At 40.3% G+C, this 22,594-nt stretch overlaps 1 protein-coding gene across 1 annotated transcript in view; it reads left to right on the top strand.

Annotated features, from left to right (window-relative positions):
- Nucleotides 1-20,368, top strand: part of spata17 (spermatogenesis associated 17) — a 40,282-nt gene extending 19,914 nt beyond the window's left edge. Inside the window, exons 7-10 of the mRNA XM_062420750.1 lie at nt 234-473; nt 4,110-4,258; nt 5,061-5,142; nt 20,359-20,368. Of these exons, the coding sequence (XP_062276734.1) occupies nt 234-473; nt 4,110-4,258; nt 5,061-5,142 (471 nt within the window). The 3' untranslated portion in view covers nt 20,359-20,368. The remainder of the gene's footprint in view (nt 1-233; nt 474-4,109; nt 4,259-5,060; nt 5,143-20,358) is intronic.
- The last annotated feature ends 2,226 nt before the right edge of the window (nt 20,369-22,594 follow it).

Here is a 22,594-nt window from a genome sequence, read left to right as displayed (position 1 = left end):
ATAGAATATATATGAACGGATACTTTTTTCATAAAGGACTTGGGAATCACTTTTGTAGATGTGTTTCATTTAGTTTTAGTTTCATAATAGTCTGATGTTTCTTCTAAACTTGCAAATGTAGAATAATTTTTTTCTGAATAAATGATTGTTTAAACACGGACATCTCTCTCTCTTCCCCTCTCTCTCTCTCTCTCTCTCTCTCTCTCTCTCTCTCTCTCTCTCTCTCTCTTCAGTGCCCTGGGGTCTTCAATTCTCCATTCAGGCCCGACCCCCATGAGATGGAGCTACTGCTGAGGCAGGTCAAATACCAGGCCCCCACCAAGCTGGCCTCCAGAGAAGGGGCTTGTCTCTTGAGCCCACCAGCCCCAACAGCCATGAGTTTTCCTGGGACTCTTGGATCCCCATGGATCAAAAGTAGAACCTGCCGCTCCCCCAGGCCAATACTGCCACCCATTGCTAGCAAGAGACAGCAGGTAAGATGGTAAAAAAACTATAGTAAATAAACAGGTGGTAGACAGAGAAACAGAGCGAAAGAATAAAATAGAGTATACACAAACCGACTGTGAGGAGAAAAAAGAATAAAACCTGTGCAACAGGTGAAATAGAGTATTAGTTTTACAAAGTGCCATTCTAATAATTAGAGCCCCCCCAACAACTCCTTCTTGCCCTATGGGGGATGGTTCTTAATGAAAGCAGAGATCCTTTAAAACCCCTTTTAAAGAAGAATGACATAATTAAAGCATGGCGGACAGCTCTCTCGGGGTCTACTGCAAAGAGCCATTTAGTGTCTGTATTTCACTGAGTGCTGCATGTGTGACTGTGTGGTTCTGTGTTACTATCACATGTTTGTGTTCATTGTTTAAATTATAAATGGGTCTTATGCACAGAAATGAAATACTGCACAGTGGATTTACTTGTCGTGAATGGAGTTTAAAAAAACAAACTGTAATCCAACAATGAATATCACTCAGTGTTCTGCTCCTTTGACATATAGGAAGCTTGGCTTGCTGACAATTGGAGGTTAAATTATAGCAGATAAAAACAGTAAGTGTTGTCTCTGTTCATTTACTACAGCCCCTTGCTTGCTACAGCGCCCTGTGCTTTGGCAAGTGGAGAGATCCAAAACTTTACAGGTGTCCAATACTTAGTTATGACTGGATCATCATTGTGCGGGGAAGGAGTTTAGTTAATTTGATATTTTCTTGAATATATTTTGTATATGTTTTTTTTTTTTTTTTTTAAATACATCAGGGCACTGAAAGAGGATATCCCATGTATAATATGGATTACATAAGATGCATATAAAGAAATATGAGAGTTAGATAATAAATTAAAGATGCATAAAAAAAGACAAAATCACAGGAAAAGTACTGTCAGGTAATTAAGGGTTTTTAGGGATTTTAGGGTCTTAAATATCATAACTACTTACACATTCAGCAGGTGCAGAGCAACAAGAGAGTCTTTCTGTTGTCTTTCTGCCTACCTGTTGGTTGTTGTTGTTAGTCCAATATTCAAGCGAGTGGTTGGTAGAATGAGCAGAATGTGCTGAAAAGATATAAAAAGCTGAAATTACATTTGATTCTCAAAGGGATCAGAAGTACAAAGATCCCCTTCACAAAAAGAGCAATGAATTAATTTTGTGTTAACATAAAAACTCATTTTAAAAAGAGGCTGCAGAGTAAGAGTTATCTGCCAGTAGTTCATCATACTCCAGGTGTGTTTCCGTTTGTGTTGTGCATTTATCTATGCAGCTATGTGATTTTTATGCATGTGTGTGTTTGCATATGTGTGTATGTTGATGATTTGATGTTGAGCCATTTCACCATTTGTGTTATTTACGCTCTGCAGCTCTTTATGGCAAAGTGCTTTTCCTATTATTAGTTTCTAGTAATGTAAAACATAAGTGAGCAGAAATGAGCCGTGGATTTGTCTCATTTTATTAGCTGCATTTCCCACACATACTGACAAGCACACACACACACACACACACACACACACACACACACACACACACACACACACACACACACACACACACACACACACACACACACACACACGTTTCCAGCTAACTGTAGTTAGGGTGAGCTCATTAGTGGTGTCAGAAAAGTCTCTTGGAAAATAATACATTATGATAATATTATTACATTATTTATCTATATTTATACATGTATCTCTCCCCATGTTTCTGTGGTTTGTGTGTGTGTGCGATCAAACGACTGTGTGTGATTAGTGCAGGAAATCCCCTTCTTTCTTTCTTTCTTTCTTTCTTTCTTTCTTTCTTTCTTTCTTTCTTTCTTTCTTTCTTTCTCTCTTTCTTTCTCTCTTTCTTTCACACTCACCCCTACACCCCACACCTCCTCCCTCCCTGGTGTGATAACTATCTAGTTGGTGGCTGTGGAAGTGGTCAGGCCAGGCCACCGATCCCGTGGTGATAGGAGCAAGGACAGGGTCCCTGTCCCTCCCTCTATCTCTCCCCTCTCATCCTCCCTCCTTTTTTTCAAACACCAAACAACTGAAGGTCACCTCAAACAAAGCAATAACATTTAACAGCAAGTTAATCTGCACTGCTCAAAGTTTACACATCACTCTTTGAATCACTCTCACCTCAAGTTACAGAGGGATGACTCTGTTATTCTTCTTGGCCACATTCATAGAGGTTTCAGTATTTGTCTTTGCATGTAGGTTTGGATGTATTTTACACTGAAACTAATCAATAGTGGCAATTTGCATTGTTTGCAACTAATTTTACCCTAAGATGAACAAAACCAGAAAGAATCAACACTACTGAGTGTTGCATTTCCGTAGCACTAATAAATGCAATACTCTCAGCTTTACTTGAGTAACATACTGTATTACTGTTTTCACTGTGAACTGACTGAAAGCTGACTTAGAAAATGAATGCAGACAATTAGGATTTGTTTTTTTTCTGTGAAAATACTTTTGGATTTACTGGTTAAGTAAGTATATTGAACATTTTTCGTTGTGTCATGTTTTTGTACAATAGTACTAATAGTACTAAATGCATCAAAAAATAGTGATGACCATGGTGAAATCTTAAGAGGATATAAGAGGAGAATTGAGGTAAGACATTGTAGACAGGGAGAAGTACAAAAACTTAAAATGTAGTTTCTTTGTTTGCAACTTTGATATATCATCAGACATCACAAACCCATCACTGCAGGGAAGGACCCACAATGTCAAGAACATGTTCAAGGAATAAAATGATGGACAGCTGTTTAAAGTTTAACTGACTTGTTTGTGAGGTTTGGTCCCAAACATCTGTCTGATGCTGAGCATCTGTTACAGAAAACAGCCTATTCATTTTATGCAATTATATTTCAAGGAGAAAGATTTGAAGGATAATAATTGTGTTCCTTTATCTTTGTATTTTTTATCAACAAATTCCCAGAAAACACCAAATCTATTGAATTGGATGACATTTGTTGGCTCTAGAATAATTTTTTGATGCATTCAAGTAAAAACTACTTTTTCTTGTTTCAGTAACATTTCTTTTCTTATTTTCCCCCTGTTAATATATTAGTTTCACATATTGATCACAAGGTTAGATGTCAATCACAGTAGTATTTCATTTAATTCAATGTATGTTTTTATTTTATTTGGTTTAATTTTATATTTAATTTAATCTTATTTTCCATTTCATGTAGTTGTGACTTTTCCAAATCTTTAATGCCGTGATGATGGTGCCTGGGAACAACTAATCCCATTAAACCATTAGTGATAGTAGATATGCAGCTCATTGAGTATATGTTTCATGTCTTTCTACTGTTTTACTCACTCATTGGCCCTCCTCTCCCCTTTCTGAGTCCCAACATGGTTAGTTTTATGCTCCCTCCCTTTTCTCTCCCGGTATAATTTTCTTCGCTCCTTCTCTCTCTGTTGGCCTATCTCTCGGTCTCTGTGTCACAAGAGGAGAGATGAAGAGGATTGGCCTCTGGTTTTAGCAGTAAGCCATCACTACCTGTGGGAGAGGGATCAGAGAAAGAAAGAGGTGAGGGTCTGAAACAGAAAGATACAGTGATCATTATCTGATTCTTGTGTGTGTCTGTGTGTGTCTGTGTGTGTGATGGTGGTTGTGGTTATTCCAGGGCCTGTTCAGAGAGCCAGGGGAAGTGTGGGAGCAGCGCTTGCATTTTCCTGAGCTGTCTTCACATCTGCAGACCTCTTACACACACCTAGAGGAGGCGCAGAATGAGCTACGACACCTGGAGTCTGTAAGACTCCACAGTAGCACACCGTGAGTCTCACACACACACACACACACACACACACACACACACACACACACACACACACACACACACACACACACACACAGTAGTAGACTGTGAGCGCAGTTTTTTGTAAGTGCTTCTTTGAAAGCTTTTTAATATTTTGTGATTCTTTCTGTGATGTTTGCAAAAGGAATACATGCATGTGAAGACATTAATGAGTGAACACAAATATACTGTATGCACACAAGCACATTTATGCAACATTAAGTAGCAAATGGACACATCTTTATTATGAAGAGTAATGGGTGTGTGCCAGGGGATTATTTCAAAACTGATTTAGAGTGCAGGTTTATTATAAACAGTGTCACAGTCTCTCCCTGCTTTATTTAAGGACTTGTATCAGTTTTAATTAGGAATCGTGCACATGTATCTGTGGCTGTGTGAGTGTGTGTGTGCATGCGTCTGTGTATCTGTGTGTGTATGTGTGTCTTTGCGAGAACATTTGACTATAACCTCATTACCACTCACAGGCTAATCTACCCAGTTGTGTGTGTGTTAGTACTCTTATTAACCCTGTGTTTGATCTGTCTCACACAATAATTTCCCTGACAACAGAACGAAAGACCACCCAGTTTTCTTGCCGCTCTAGACTTCTTCAGTATTTTTGTCCCACTGCAATCAAATGACTCATGAAATGAATAGACATTTTTGTTGTTTTCTGAGTTTGCTACATTTACAACTTTGCTAATGAGTGTTTGACATTTTAGTAACCTTGCGGAACTGCAACTTTTGACTTTTTGTTTTTTCTTGACATTTGCCAACCAGAGGAACAGAAAGGATGCTCCACCATCTCTGTCACAGCAGGAATTCTTTCAGTCAGCCAGCCTCTGCCAATAGATTCAGATAGGTGGGTTATTGTTATTATTATTATTATTATTACACTATTATTATTATTATTCTTATTATTGCATGTAACTGAATTAAGTCATTTTTAGAGACCCCACCAAGCCACCCTGATGATGAATGCTTCCCTACCTGCCTACACGGTGCCTAGCACCTTAATAAACAAGTGTTTTAGGGCAATGACAATGTGGTAAACCTGACCAATTTATACCAGACTGTGTCACAAAGAGTCAATGTTGTTCATTAAAGACTTGGGCAGCAAAGCCATTACTGCAGTTATACAAGAGCATGTGTAAATGTAGCTTTCTGCTCAACAAGGCAATTTAAAAGTAATTGCTGCAATATTTTTGCTGGAGATTCAACATGATTGTGAAGGCAAAGATTCATCTCTAAGTCACCTCTTACTAATGCAGCAACCTACAATCTACAATCAACAGTCAGCAAACTTATATCACGAATAGGCTCTCAGTAATCCTCTCCTTTTTTCATAGTTACCATACAGTTATGATATAAACCCATTCAAGCTGTTTAACACTTGCGTTAAGCCCAAGTCTGGAGCTCAATCATGGAGCCAGGCCAGACAAAACCTCTGAGCTCATGCAGACTGATGACAGTCATTGGTTTATCCTGGGGATGCCTGGGTTTCAGCCTGATAAGAGTAACAGTATTCTCCTCTAAAATATGACAGGAGAAAACAGAGAAGCAGTGCAGCCTAACCCTTTCAACTAGAGTTGCACAAATTTGTCAAAAGTGACAGCAATTTAATAAAACGCCGCTCTCCATCACACGCGTATGCACATCCACCCACACACATGCACACAATTCCCAGTTATGCCCTCCACTGCCCCCTTTCCATGTATACATAAATGAGGTGTATGCATGGATGTGCGTGTGTGTGTGTGTGAGTATGTTAGGGAGAGAGTGTGTGTGCGTGGGCCCTGCGGTCTGGTCCAGGCATTAGGTAATTGACTGTGTCTTTGCTCAAGGCCTTTCATGGATCACCGTCCTTTATTAGCTCACTTCCCAGCACACACACATACATGCGCACACACACAAACTTCCCAGCAGCTCCACCCCAACCTCTTACTCCCCCACCAGCACCCAGACCCAATTGCCCGGAAACAAGGAGTGAAACAAGAGAGAGAGAGAGAGAGGAGCAACAAAAGAAGGAGAGAGCAGCGACATGGGAATGAACTAACACGGCCCCAGGAAGTGGAGATGAATAAGAATGGGTAGTGAGTGGGCGGGCGAATGGGGTCTCCTGCAGCTGACAACACAGGCTGGGGGAATAGGATCTGCTTTGCACAGTGTTTCTTCTGACCGCAATTAAAGCAATCAGGAAAATTGTAGCCCACCAGTCAAACTGAAATATGCTGTCTCACCCTCCATGCAGACATTTGCTACAAATCAAAGCACCTCGTCACTAAACCTTGTAAGATAATTACTTGATTACTTAACTTCAGTAACTTTTAAAGTAAGAGACTGAGAACAGAAGTTGTCAAACAGCCAACTGGGACTTTATTGAAGATGCAGCAAACACAGCAAACACCAACAACGAACATCGAAGAAACAGCGAAGAACAACCACGACCTACGCCCTTTCATACTCTTTAAACTACTGTTTGGCATGTGGGCGTCATTTGTTATTGTGTGTGTGTCAGGTCAACCTGACCCAGCATGTTCCAGCCAAGATTTGGTTTCCTGGAAGCCTAACAACTTTCTCGTAAGTGTTGGCTTCCTGATCTCCTTTGGGGATATGTATATGGTAAAAACAACTCCTTAAAAAGGCTTGTTGCGACATCCCCAACTGGTACAACTATTGACCTTTTGTCTCTCTTGTTGTTCTCACATTTTACTATGATGCACACATATCTGACTCTACAACCTTATTTGCAATGACAAAAAACTAACTAAAAACAAAACAACAACTCTGCCTCGCATTGTTGCTCTCTTCTGTTTTGTATGGCTGGCTATTCCGCAGCTAACCCACCCTGAAACAAAATGACAAACTATTAAACTTAAGTGGGTTATGGCTGTTCAATACAATGATATAGATGTGAGAGTTGTTGACCAAAAGATATTTTGATATATTGTTTCATGTCGTCAAGTCATTCCTCATGCTCCATGGTGTGCATGTGCTTGTTGGTAGAGAATTAAATACAAACAATATTGGAATCTGTCTGAATTTCCCAAAAACAAAGTAAAGAAAGATGGCAGCATTCCATTGGACAAAAACAGAAAAAGAATCACCTCATGTTGGACCATTAGTCATACAATCAATAGGTTAACCAAATTTCCTTATTTGAGAATAGTATTATAGAGAGTCTATAGAATAAAGAGAAAAGTGGTGTCAACCTTATTATTGGTAAATCTCTTTTAGATGTACTCCAAATATAAGAGATCCACTTGTACAATAATTTGGCAATACATCCAAATCAACAAAAATCAAACAACAACAAACTCTTTGATTTCTTCACTGCTTAGCCAAACCTCATCATATGAGTCTCTTCTGACTAAAGGAATGTCCAGTGTGTGTTTGTAGGTGTCTGCATGAGCGTGTGTGTTTGCATATACATTGAAATTCTTTATCAATTTATGTGTCTCCTTGATGGATGCTGCAAAATGGCAGCCAGCTACCTGTCAGTTGCCTAAACAATGTGCCTCTTATACAAACACTTGCACACAAATGCATGCATTCATAAACACAATCACAAACACACACACACACACACACACACACACACACACACACACACACACACACACTCACACTCACACACACACAAAAACACATACATAGCTTATATGCCCTCCCTTTTCCCTGTGATAACACTGCTGCTGTTGCAGGAGGTTGTTGAGGAAGATGATGAAGATAGCATTGCCTATCCTATGCCTAGTCGCGTCATAATGCTGTCACTGAGAGCTCATCAGACCTCAAATTTCCCCCCTGTTCATCTCTCTGTCTGTCGCTTCATCTTTCTGTATCTCTCTCTACCTCTATTTACTCTCTCTCTTCTCTCGCTCGGCGGTAATTAGTGCGTTAGTCCTATCGTTGGCAGCACCCCCAGCTACAGCAGCAGCCAGAAGAGCTTCTTGTCACAGCTCAGAGGGCCAATGGAGTAGACAGCTTACCCTGGTACTCATCATCTTCATACCGTGCCGAGCCAGCCTCCCCCCAGCCACATTATCTAGCTGTGTTATCCAGCCATGCTCCTAATTATTTTCAAATCCTAACCACAGCCCTATCACCCAGCCTCTGCCACATTACCTTACCCTGCTTGTAATCATCACCTTAAGCCCTGTTTCAGCCCTCTACACAGCCTGAAGCCTCATCATTAACATAGCCCAGTTTCTCACTAGTTCCAGAGCACAACTCTCTGGTTTGACCATCACAGCTCTTGGCAGTATGTACACAGCATCCCAAGTCCAAAACAAGCCCTAGAAATAGCCCATGATGCCTGGACCTTTATTTACCTTAGCCATCTGTATCACAGCAAGAAAGTCTATCAATGCAAATATGCCAGGAACGCAATGGCCCCATCTTAGACTAAGGAGGGTTATGTAGTGGCTGCCCTTCTATAGCTATGTGCCCTTGCCCTCACTTACCAGGTTCCCCACTAAAGATTCTCTTCTTAGCCCTCAGACCCTCCCCTGCAGCTGTCTTTGATCCATTCAGACTTCGTTCTGTTGTCTAACCCTTTTGAAGTACCACATTTCAACACCAACCTGAAATGTTGAACTCTGCTTGAGAATTGCAGCTCTGGCTTTGCTATTTATGCCCAATATCCTTGTCATACCAACACTGTGGTGCTGGTTAAACTTGCGTTTGTGGTCAACCCTTAATGGGTCAACATCTATTATCTGGCCTAGCTCTGCAACCCTCCATCAAAGCAGGGTGGATTGTGAGTTTCTCTGTGCAGTCTGTAGATTGTCTCCAGTTGCTCAGGTAGGGGTCCATCAAGTCAGCTGACAGCATGATACCTACGGTCTTTCAGAGCGCTTAGCACTCACATCCAGCAGGCAAAGTTCAGCGTTCAAGCAGACAAAGTCTTGCAGCTTGAATGTGATGCTGCTTTGAATGTGGGTGTATGGCAAACGTGCATATCTTTAAGGTAACATTGGCAGTGTTGAGTGACTTTGTTTATTCGAGTACTTTTTCCAAAACTATAATTATTTGTGCTTTTTAATATCATCAAACATGATATGTTTAGTGGACAGAGAAGTCATCCTGACATGACTATTACTGCTGTTATTATTAATGTCAGAGATATCAATGAAACACTAAAATGTAGTAAAATTAGCATGCACAAATACATTAATCTGATATTATCAGAAATATAATATACTAAAAGCGGTTTGTGTTTGTTACCAGATATCATCATCCTCTTTCACACATACCAACATCCTGTGGGTCACTCTCCATGAATGAAGAAAGGGGGGAGGTGAGGGGGCTAGAAGTGGTTTAGGGGGTGCAGGGAGAAGCAGGCGGTATCCATTACATCAGACAAAGGTGAGAAAACAGTATGGAAAATCAAAGTACAGTAGATGACAGTGTAATGCTTTGGAGTCAAACTGACCATTCTATCAGGAAACACTGGAACTATTCTGGCCATGCTGTCCCCTAGCTCAAACTGTTATATTGTTTGAACACATACTTAATGACTAGACAGGACAGTAGAGTCACCATTTAGACTCAAACATGACAGGACTGTGAATTATTTTGTCATGAAAAAGGGCTGCTGTTTTGTGAACAGTGAACCTCTAAAAGTTGGCAACTTTAATACAATCAACAATGGGGTTGTATTAAATGTAATATAATGCTCATTATAAGATGAAACACTCTTTTTTAGGTTTTGCACCAGTTAAATGCACCAGCAATGAGTAATTTCAAATGCAGTTATGGGAAAGCCCTTTTTGTTCATGCTAATTTTGGCTAATGTTATTAGCCATGTCACCAGCGATACTGCCTGTAACCATAGAGGATAGATAATTAGGAGACTACGTGCTAATCAAATACACTACAGTGAGTGGTCACGTCTGTGTCTGTTTGCGCTCCAAGCATTTCCTTCCCCTCGCATTAGAATGGCACCCATCACAACTTTGAAAAGCTAATGTCTGATCAGAACCAACACACACTGATACACACTTTTGCACAGGCATACAGACATATATGTATACACATAAATGCCAATAACATACCCACATATACACTTGATGTTGCGCCATCATTTTTGTTACTGCTACTTGCTTGCCAAAACACGTTCAAACACACACCCTTCTCCTCTTCTTACCACCAACAGAGAGACACACCATAGTCTCCTCCCAGCTACTCTGCAGTGTGGCTTTATTATTGTCATTATTTTATTGTGGGTGCAAAGCTTTAGGCAATGAGGACAGAAAAAGTCTGTTTACACACACACACACATACGTACACGCGCGCACACACACACACACACACTGGCTCACTCTTAATAGCCTCAGCCGTAATGTATCACCATGATGCATACAACTGATGTATGAGGGATCTTTTTAATGGGAACAGTATTCATTAGCAATTAATATCTAAACTGAAATAGGCCACAAGAACAGACAATGGTGGGGCAGGAGCAGTGGCAGCAAATGCTTGAACTTATGTATATCCACCTTTTATGTGTGTCTGACTGTGTATGTATTTCCTGTGTTATCATGTCCATCCATCTATCCAGCTCTGTTGCATTAGTGTCCAGGTTACTACGGTGAAAAAGAAGAACGCTAATTCTCCATAACAATTTTACAGCGTGTATAAAACTCTGCAGCCCCTTCATTTGCACAGCCATAAAACATTCCCCCTGCCACACTCCTTCCTACTCAGGACCTCAGATTTATCAATTAACCCAACACTTCGCTTCCATTATAGTGGCATTTTGCACTGTGAGGCCTGCATACAGAGTAACGATGAGGGCCGAGTGCATGCAGCATGATTTTAAATAGACAGTCTCAATTAAATGATTAGCAATCATATTTTGGCCTGACTTAAAAGAATGAATGACTTAAGACTTTAATATTTATGTTGAAAGCTGTTGGACCCGATTTGGCCAGATTAACTTGGGTTAGTTCAGGCCAATTTCTTAAGTTAATTGTATGAATTTGTGTCAAGCTCCTGTTCAAAACTAATAAATAAAATTTGCGTTGGCAATTTTTCATTAAAGAACGCTCACAACTTTAGCCTGTTTCAGGATACAGTATTATGCCTGGCTTTGTTCATAACCCAACACAAAGACTGAAGTGCTACAATTCAGCAGTGCAATAGTGAAAATCCATCTTCACAAAAATATTTTTTTGTTGCATTGTGGTTGACCTAACACAGTACTAGCCTATTTAAGTGTAGTTTAACAGCTTTAGTGTTATGCATTAAAATACAGAGACAGCTCTTTCAATGCTGAAAGAATAGAATAGAATAGAATAGAATCCGGCTGTTAAGTCACGACGTCACGCATGACGAAAATTCTATTTGCATTATGCCACAGTGTTGTGTCCCGTGTTGTCTCAACAGATCTGAATCAAAAAACGACATCAAGTTGTCGTTTTTGCGACTGCCTGATTCTCAACGCGTATCTGCACTTTAAAAAATCCATCCTCAAACTGCTGTCAATCTATCTATCTGTTCTTACTTTAACTGAGTGGCTAGCCGCTTATACTATTACGGCTGTGAGCAACCATATAATTCGTGAGTGGTCTTGAATGAATCAGGGCAATCTAAGCTTTCTAACAATGTATGGCATTAATATATATGTTTAAGGGTTGGTGTTTAAAACATTCAGAAGAACTTTCGCTACCTCACAACTTCCGACCTGTCCCGTTGGCAGAACAGCGTGTTTTAAACGGTTAAAGTTAAACCTGAAGAGTATGGTCCTTTTATATACAGTCTATGGTATGGTCTAGACCTACTCTATATGTTAAGTGCCTTGAGATGACTTTGTTGTGATTTGGCGCTATATAAATAAAGATTGATTGATTGAACGTGCAAACTAACCGCTAACTCACCTCAACTTTGTACACTTTCTTTTTCATTGATGCCTGGACAGTGCCCTTAATTAAACCATCAGGAAGAACAGTTACACCCTGTACTCTATTGGAATTATACGAATTCAGTCCCTTTTTCACTCTCACAGACATGTCACTACAATAAGAGGTGATCGTAAAAAGGTTCACGTGTTCCGCCATTTTTGTTGATTACTAATCGATGCCTTTGGACCCGGAAATAGAATTTTCGTCATGCGTGACGTCAGACTTAACAGCCGGATAGAATAGAATAGAATAGAATAGAATAGAATAGAATGGAATGGAGATATTTCTGGAATGTGCTATTTTCAGTCTGAATGCATGCAGAAAAATTGTTTTGTAACATAACAGACACAAATGAATTGTATGGTTAGCATACATGTGTAGTCATTAAAAAAAGGCATTATTTCTGGAATCAACAATAATAAGCCCAATTTAAATTAGAACAGTACTTATTAGTTTCAGCCTGACAAAAAAATGAAAATGGAGATACCTAACTTATAAAATGCTGTGTCATCATGATTATTCTGAGGCAACATCAGGATTTAGATATTTAGATAGTTTCCTCTCCATGTGTACATGGATGTAAGGAGAAAGCAGGCATGGAAGCAGGATAAGGATGTCTGTGCTTTAATGGACCGCCTGTCCCTGTGCGGATATGCTCCACTGAACCATACTGTATGTAGCGTGGTATAATCACTGCCTATCTCTATCTCTATCTCCTGCCATCACTCTTTCTTTCGCTTGCTGTCTTGTTTATTTGCACACTTGTTCGCCTCTTTCTCTGTCTTCTTTATCTACAATACCTCAGTGCAACTTTTTTTCTGACCCCCCACAACCCTCCACCCCTTATTCACAAAATATGTGTGGTGAGTATGTGTATGTGCTATCAAATAGCTGAGTGCACAATACACACACACACCGACCTGCTTGAGGAACATGACAGCCCTCTCATACGGAAGTGTGTTGGTGATAGAAGTCAACCCTGGCTGTGAAATGCAAATGGATTGTGATGAAGCTAGTGTGCAGATGCACACACAGAATACAGCAGACAGGATACATAGACTTACATCTTTTTGTTGTCCAGAAAGCTTAAGAATACATTTCATAATAGCAGCTAGAAGATGTGTTTTGATTCCCTTACGCTGCCTGTTTCCTCACACATTTTACATTTTCTGTTTATCCTGAGGAATCCTGATCCATTGTTTTACTCTGAACTGACTTCTTGCCTATGAAAGAAAATGGTGTACTTGCAGTAGTCTTTGGTGTGCGTGTGTGAAAGTATTTATCACAGTGTGTGGGAAAACTAGTCTTTTCAATGTGTGTGTGTGTGTTTGTGTTATATATACTTTGTTTCGTATACTTGGTAAGCAGCCTTGTGTATACAGTATGTGAAAGCCATACCTTTTCCTATGCCATTAGATGCTTGATAAATGTGCATGTGTGTGTGTGTGTGTGTCTTATTGCAAGCTCATATGCTCACTAGCCAGCACAGGGAGTGTGTGTAGGGGGTTGGGGTGGCAGTTGAATCTGGAAAGGGAAGCAATCACAAACACTTAAACCTGCAAATGGCCTTGATGTCCTGTGCTAAGCAGCCTGTGTTGACTGATGAGCCTGTTAACCCTGGCTGAAACAACTCCAGCACAGGGGATTAGACAGCCACGCTGGTCCCGGCTGTTCCTGGCCCATTTTGCATGGGAATTGTGCATATTTAATCTAAGGTGTGCCGAGGTACAAAGACAAGCCCCCCTCTTCTCCGTTTCTCATTATAGATGTGTAATAGCACCCCGAGGCTGGGGGCCTTAATTCACCAGACCCAGCCCCAGTCTTAATCTTACCCCCAGTCTCAGCCTTCACCTTCCCCCAGTGTGTACTCTCAACCTAAATCAAAGTCTTAGTCCCAGCCCTCTTCTCAAGCTGTGTCTCTCCATGTCTTTTCCTTCTATATGTCTTATGGCATCAGTATGTCTCAACCAAAGTGCTTGACAGATGGTCTAACAGTGTCCCTCCTTATAACATTGGAATTTTTTGTGTCTGACAATATTTTGAACGGCAGTGAGCAGACAAGCCACTTTGGCTCGGTACAAGAGTTGAAAGAAGCCTAACACCCTAAACCCGAAAGAAATGTTGCAGAAAGCAAACCATGTCCACACTAAGCTGGCGTTGTATGTACATGGAAAATGTACCTTTGTAGAAACGCTGTCATATTAATGACAAAACAATTGGTGGCAGTAATGTGGTATTTCATTGGAAAAAAATAAGAAGAAACACAACGACAGTAACGACAATGGCAGACAACTTCATGTGAGTGTTGTTCACTTTATTGTATACTTTGATAGCTTGCTAAGAATTAAATGTAGCTATCTCCCACCTTTCTCTCATTGAAATTGTTGTTATCTGCTTGCAATTAACAAAATGTCAGGAAGCTGCCATGGAAAAAGACATGGTATACTGTTTTTTCTTCACTGGTATTCTGGGGCTGACTTGCTCGTCTGTCCTCAACACATAACCAGAAGGAGAATTACCCTTTTTTGGCGTTTTAATGTGTGCAGAAACAACCTGCAACACCTACTGTGGACGCATGTTGTTTTTGCTCAAAAACAGCATTTTAGAATTTAGCTAGCTTAATATAGATGTAGTCTAAGGCAACATTTGGACAGACTAATTCAATAATCGGAAATCAGTTATCAGCTAGATAGATAGATAGATAGATAGATAGATAGATAGATAGATAGATAGATAGATAGATAGATAGATAGATAGATAGATAGATAGATAGATAGATAGATAGATAGATAGATAGATAGATAGATAGATAGATAGATAGATAGATAGATAGATAGATAGATACTTTATTAATCCCGAAGGATGGTGCCAACACAGAGGGATCTGGCAAAACAATGCAGGGTCATCCAGCAAAAAAGCTGAACCAGGCACCAACTTTTGCTGCAATGTAATGCATCATCCAGCAAAGTGTTGCATTGGCCAATCAAACACATGCAAGCACATAGATTAGATTACTTTGTATTGTAAATTCTGAATTTCCACACTTTACCTTGCATATAATCTCCACAAAAGATATGATAGCCAATAATAGCAATTGTTTCCAACTTTCCAGTCTTGTAAAATCCTGTTTGAGTATTACAAACCATTTTGCACTCATCCATTACTAAAAAACAGACTCCATCCTGACTTCCTGGATCATATTTCATTCTTTTAGAAAGTTTTTCAAGTTATGTTATTTGATTCAGGTAAGAGCTACATTTAATGTTTGATGTGTGATACTGTTTTTTTTTTCTTATTACCATAAAATCCTGTTTGTCACTATGGCCTGACCCCAGCTGTAGTCACTTACTCACTTTGGTAGTTTTGTCCTCCGATGGACTTGCTGTTGCTTTGTGTTTAAATGGTTTCTGTTACTGCATGTTGAATTAGTTGAGAATTCTGCATCCGTTCCCTGATTAATGTGATTGAGTGTCAATGACAAGTGCTCTCTGAAGCATCTATCCATCTAATTTCATCTATCACACCATCTCTCGCTCTCCTCTCATCCCCTTCTAATCTGCCCAAGACTTCTATCTGCAGGACAGAACAATTAATGTGTCTTCTCGTTTACTCACTCTCACTTACCCTTATCTTTTCCTTTTCCCTCCTCCGTTCCTTCATATTCTTCTTCAGACAATGCTGTTTTTTCTCATGCATTTCTCATGCCTCATATTACTACCTTATGAGGGAAATGCATGTGTAGAGTGTCTGTGTGCATATACATAGTTTCAAGAGGGACCCCATACTGTGTGTGTAATTTCTTGTTTGTACATGGCTCCAAACATCTTTGGCCACTGCAGAGAGGGGGAGAGATATATCGAGAGGTTGAACAAGACAAAAAAAGATTGAGAGAAAAGGAAAGAGAGGGGGGAGAGGGGAAAAAAACAGGATGATAACCAAAGCAGCTCGGATTTCACAGACGCATATTTCATCAATCATGTGAATAAGTCGTGGTGATTATGCATGGCGGTGGCAGGCAGAGGGGGGGCTGATTACCATACACCATAAAGGCTGCTTTCTTATCTCACACACACTGATTAGTTTCTGTCTGCAGATAGCCTCTCACTCTTCGCTCTTTCTTGCACACACACAGACACTCATGGGGTGCGTCTGTCGCTGGCATACACATGCATGCATTTGTGCACATGCAAACTCATACACATACACACTCACTTGCTGCTTACATTGTAGGTAAATGGAACTTACCAGGTGGCAGTAGGCCAACCCCAGGAGCCAGACGAAAATAGTTCACAGAGTATGTTGAAGTTAACTGGTTTTACTTAATCTGGACTCAGAATATCACAATATTCTTAAAAAGACTGGAAAAAATATGGGGAATACACTGAACATTTCCCCAAAAAATGTATGTAAAAGGTGCATTTGTATTCTAAAAAGCGAGTAGAACCAATTTGGTAAAAACTTCTTGTCGGAATCTGAGTATTTTGTTGTAAAATGTCAATGTCAGCACATTGCTTACATGATTGAACAGTGAATGATTGAACTGTATGACAGTACATTGCTGTGGAAACCAGGGAACTAAAAAGATGAAGTATGGTTTTTACTGCACAACTTTTCAGCTGGAATTTAGACAACATATACGTTGTCTATTTTTGCTTTACTTAGCTTTTTGTGCGGACTCATAAAGAAGTTGAAATAAAAGTGGGATGCTGGCCTTTACATGATGCAGAATGACAAAGAGAAAGAAGGACGGGAGGAGGATGAGGAGGTGAGGTTGGAACAAAATTAGCTACGTATGAAAGGCCTCGCTTTGTGTCTCCACTAGGGAATTAGAAATTACTCTTTTCTCTTGTGCTCCCTTCTCTCTCTCTCTGATATATAATGTAAACTCATTTGGTAACCAGGCTAGAGCTGTGTTGCGCTGTCTGAGTGCCTGCATGTGAGAAGTGCGCCTGGGACGCATTAGGGCCTCCTGACAGGGGCCTGGGTGAAATAAGTGAAATTAATGGAGCTCCTTTCATGTCGGACAAGGCCGCGGCACCCCTTTCACGCCACGTACAGTCACAGAAAAGTCAATACTTTTTTATTACTCCTCGCTTGCCCTACATTCCCCGCTACAAGTGCTCTGCTCACTAATTGGTTTCAGTTTGCGGAGAAAGAGAGAGAGAGAAAAGGGAGAGAAGGAGAGGGAGGGGACTCCATCCCAAAGAACACTGAAGCAAATAAATCAATCTCATATTTTTTCTCTTCGCTGTCTTTTTTCATTGAGTAACATCATGGCAGAGAGAGGGAGAGATGAGAGAGAGAAATAGAGGAGAGAGGGAGAGGGTAAATGGTTGGTTAGAGCACGCCTGGTCCCCGGGGAGCATAATGATATCTGAGAGCCTGTTAATGGAGACGAGTGGTTAAAGTGGTCTGGGGCCCTGGCCAGGTCACCCCTGGGGGTTTCTAACCAGCAACTTCACCTCAGTTGGCTGCTTGCGCTCTAGGCTCAGAGGCACATTGGAGCATACACCCAAAATACAATTTCTGGCAAATGTTTTGATGGATTTGCAGAAAATGACATTCAACCCAACTACGTGTGTTTATAACATATTGGAGTCAACTTCGTCAAAGCCTCTTTAGTGACGGTTTGCCTGGTGTTTTTCAAGTTTTACTGCACTGATGTCATCTTGTACGTAAAATATTGTCAGAATGTGCTGAATAATTAACACCTTTTTCAGCGGAAATAAGAATGTTTTGCAGTCCATGCCCACATTTCTGTGTAGGTCTGCAAGTATATGCGTGTATAAGTGTGTGTGCATGTGTGTGTGTGTACTGTATGTGTCCTGTCTGCCAGTATGTTGTTCACTGTTGTGCTAAACTTAAGTGGCAGTGGGGTTAGCCTCTTTCAGAAACAGCACAGCCACAAATTGATGTGACACTTTGAACCCCTACCCACCCTCCCTCCCTGCCAGCCCACCACACACACACACACACACACACACACACACACACACACACACACACCAATCAGCCTCCAGTTAAAGGGAGATTCCACCAGTCTCGTTTTCTTTCTGCATCCCAGCTTTCACAGCTTTAGAGTGTGGACTAGGGTAGGTTTGCGGGGGTTACAACATTGAGTGTGTGCGTATGTGTGTGAAGGAGCTGTCACAGAGGGCTGGCATCACCATCCAGTTTGCCATCTCTTCCTCGGCTTGACAAGTCCCTGCTCCCTACCCTGTGGCTAACACACACAGACACACACAAACGCAAACACACTGTCTCTCTGTCTCTGTCTCTCACTCCTCTGTCACACACGTATGATATCTGAACACACCGGTCACTAACTTGCAGGTACAATATGAATGTACATAATGAATACATTTTGTAAGCACACACACACACCTATCCAGATTCACAGACAACCACATGCTGCATTTTACACAATGAATGTGTTGACCAAACATGCAGTGTGCTCTGGACACCATAACAATAACACAACAATCACATCACTAATAGTAACAAATGCAGCTTTGTATTTGAATTTAAACTGGTATTTGCTTCTTATTTTGTTGTATGTAAGATTCTATCTTAGTTTGGTGGTAGTCGTGTGTTTGTGTACATAAATGTGTTTGTGTGTGTGTGTGAGTTCTCTTCTCGGCAGTTGTTGGTGTCAGATCGCGGAGGGGTTCTGTTTGTTACAAGGACAGGCTTGTACCCGCCCCCAGGCGTCAGCAGTACGATGATTGTCATGACGATGGAGTGTGAGTGACAGGCGGGATCACATGTGGTACCCGGGGAGCAGGAAGCCCGAATCGCCCCAGTCCCTGACATTAGTTTGTCCTTCATCAAAACTTTACACTCATTTATAACTACTCACTCCTTCTGTTGCAAAATCGCTCTGGTTTACGTTTTTTACCATCTGTCTTTCTCATGTATTTCTATTTCTCTGTCTCTATCTATCTAATTTACATTTTATTTAATACTGTCATATCTCCATTTATGTTTCTCCCCTCTTCTCTTTCAGTTGTTTGCTCTCTCTGTTACTCCAGCGCCAAGCTCAATATATATATATATACATATATATGCATATGTATGCTGCATCACAGCAATCATTCAGTAATCTAAGTGTTTGGTTAAGAGGGTCAGTTGGAGAACAGGTTGTATCATTTCACACATAGATACACACACACGCACAGGAAGGCAACTAACATTTGCCTCGGCAGTTTTTTTGTTTCGTCAAGATGTATGTGTTGATGCAAGCTTATAGTATGCCTGTGTATGTGTGTGCACAAATGCATGTATATGCGTGTGTTTTGGTGAGAAAGCGTGAGCTTTTTGTGCATCACAGCAGAAAAGGAGGTCAGGTTTGCACGGAGACTCGGGCATTCATCATTAGCCTGCTGCCGCTGCCGGTAATGTTGCCCGTTACAGCCGTGATTAAGAGCCCCGCTTAGTTCCAGCAGCCGGTGCAGACACACAAAAGCTCTTGCACGTGTGTGGTATCAACAACTGCTCTGGTATTCTGTAGTTTATTTTTTTTAAAACCATTACCCAGTTCAGTGTGTGTTCATGTGAGTGTGTGTGTCTGTTGTTTGGGGGCTGTGCTGTACATGGTCTCTAACTGCAAGCAGGCTTCAGGGTCTGGTGAGAAACCTGTCACAGTCACTCATGAAAAGAGCAAGTCACCACTCTCTCCACACACACACACACACACACACACACACACACACACACACACACACACACACACACACACACACACACACACACACACACACACACACACACACACACACACACACACACACACACACACACAGACAGAGCAGAAGTTGTACAAAGTCTTGTTGAGGGTTTCTTTGAATCATAATTGATGAATGTACACCTTTACCCTCATTTATGAAAGCCAGGAAACTGTCATTGCATCCGGAGCTTTCTTTGCACTTGCTGGAAAAAGCGTCATCTCATGATGAGCAGGAAAACATTTTAATATTAGCATTTCCAAAAATTGCTTTTGGGATACATTTTTAAGTGGGTGACCACTGGTGTTTGGTTTCAACACTTTTTACAGTTGGGTAATATTTAATATTTTAACTTAACCAATGCAAAAAGATTTAATGTCATAATTTTTTTCATTTTCTCTCCATCCCCTACCTCTTTTCCTCCTCTGCCTTGCCTCTCCTCCCCTCCAGCCGTTCAAGACAATGTTCACCATCTGCAACGACTTTGACAAGTTTCTTCTTCTGTAATCCAAAGCAGGCAAGATTGTGCAACACATCTCCTGGCCTGAACAAATGAAGAGAAGTACAAATAAATAAAGACTGCTTTAAGTGATTGTGTTTATTCAAAACGTTGTATTAATTTCAGTGCCTGATACTATGACGTGCACTTCATAAACTTTTCTTCCTTTGAGTTTGTAAGCTCAGTGTACTCAGCCAAGTTAGCGTTCACCTCACATTTTGCAGCTTTTTGCTCAAAGAAACACTTCTCACTGCTCTGCTGCATGATGTGTGCAATCCTACATCATTCTTGTTGATTTGTAGACATTCAAAACATGTTGAGTAGCAGTAAACTAACCTGGTGTTAATTCCTATATGGTGACCCATTCTAAGAGACAGTGTTTGTGGCTTCAGGCACCATAGTAGCAGCGATGCAAAAGATTCTGACATGCAATTCACTGACAGCCTCTGCATACTGTACATTTCAGATTCAGATCAACTTTATTATCCTATACAGGTCACATTCGCTTGATCCGGTGCTCCACACATAAAAGCATCATGGAAGTGAAAACACTAGAATACCCAATAATCACATTTGATCAAACTGAAACAGAATAAAAAACAATAAATCAAATAAAAACCACCCCAAAAAAAGGAAAATCCAATTAGATATGAAAGTGCAAATGTGTATATTAACATTTATTAATGCACATATCAGATCATAATGCATAGAATATAATCCCAATGAGCTGTTGGCTGACTGTTGTGTCTAAGATCTGTTGTACCTCACACAGGCGTCATTACAGTTGCGTTTTTCTGTCGTCCCTCTCATACACAGGACAAATAATCTTCTATTTTAATCAATACAGCTGCCCACACAGGCTGTTATGGGTCACATTTTACTTATGCTTTATGCACAGAACCAAAAACTTCACCCATAGAAAAAGCAGCATTGGCATTGGTAAGATACATCAGATGATTTCACAATAATTAATTAAATGCCAACACAAAACCAGTGATTTTTTGCTTTGATTAATCAAAACTGATATTATTTTACTGTTGATCACACAATTGATTAATCAACTAATCATTTCAGCTATAAATACCAAAAAATTCAAGAAACTTCCACAGATGTAAATCATCTTTCATTTTTTCTGAAACCTTGTAAGATTTATTTTAAATGCAGTATAGATCATAAATTATTTAGACTAGCACTGAACTTTACTTTTACTTTGTCTAGAGGAGAAGACTTCACATGACACCTCCTCTTCTAAGGCCCTGAGGCATAACTCCCTTACCTAGTTGTCGGTTTTGATGGTGAAATAAAAAGTGAGTTTGGAGTCTCTGCTCCCCATCACTGTCTGTCTCTAGTGTAGGCACAGACCATTTTGGTGTGTGCTAATTCTCCACTGCCAACTTCCCCCTTGTCTTTATGTCTCCATTCTTCCCATCACCCATGGGCGTAGATTTGGGTATGGATGGTAGGGAAATGTCCCCAAAAGATGGATAGTGACAAAATATGGATATATGGATTGTCCCTATCCATATTTTTATGAATCACAGGTTTGTATGTTTTCTGCTTTAAAAAAAAAGTGTGCTATTATGATAAAGAGTAAAAGAGCAGGATATTGTGGATGTTCTACCTGATGATTTGGAAATGCTAAATTTCTGGCTGTATTCATTGTTGACAAGCAGCAGCCGCAGTAGTTGAGTTGGTGACGTGAAGAATCTGAAGCAGTTAGTATTAATAGTTTAAAAACTCCAAACAACTTCACTGGACAAAACTAGATTTAATGTTATATTTAATTTCAGGCATTAGGTGTTGTTAGCTAATTTGTGATTGTTGCTCAGACATGTTGTTTATTTAAACAACTTTATTACTGTTAGTAAAAATTCCTGCCAAAAACAAATTGAGACATCAGGTCCTCTTTTAGAGAAGAGCCGGAGTGCCAGTAACAGTATAGCTAAATAAGAATGTTCTGTCATCAATCCAAACATTCATCTTTGCAATTAGTGGGAGAAATGTTTACTATTTAATACTATATTTCCACTTTTCTATAAATGGATCAAGAGCAGAATTATTAATGCAAATGTGCCATTACACATGAACATTATTTATAAGCAAAATTAGCTGTGGCTTGTCCAGCTGATCTGTTTGTGACTGTCAGGTGTCACTTCATAATGAAAGTCCTGCCAGCAGCAGCCTGAG

The sequence above is a fragment of the Scomber scombrus genome, chromosome 1, assembly GCF_963691925.1.
Source record: "Scomber scombrus chromosome 1, fScoSco1.1, whole genome shotgun sequence".
In the NCBI taxonomy this organism is placed as follows: domain Eukaryota; kingdom Metazoa; phylum Chordata; class Actinopteri; order Scombriformes; family Scombridae; genus Scomber; species Scomber scombrus.
This window is presented reverse-complemented; position numbering and strand designations above follow the sequence as displayed.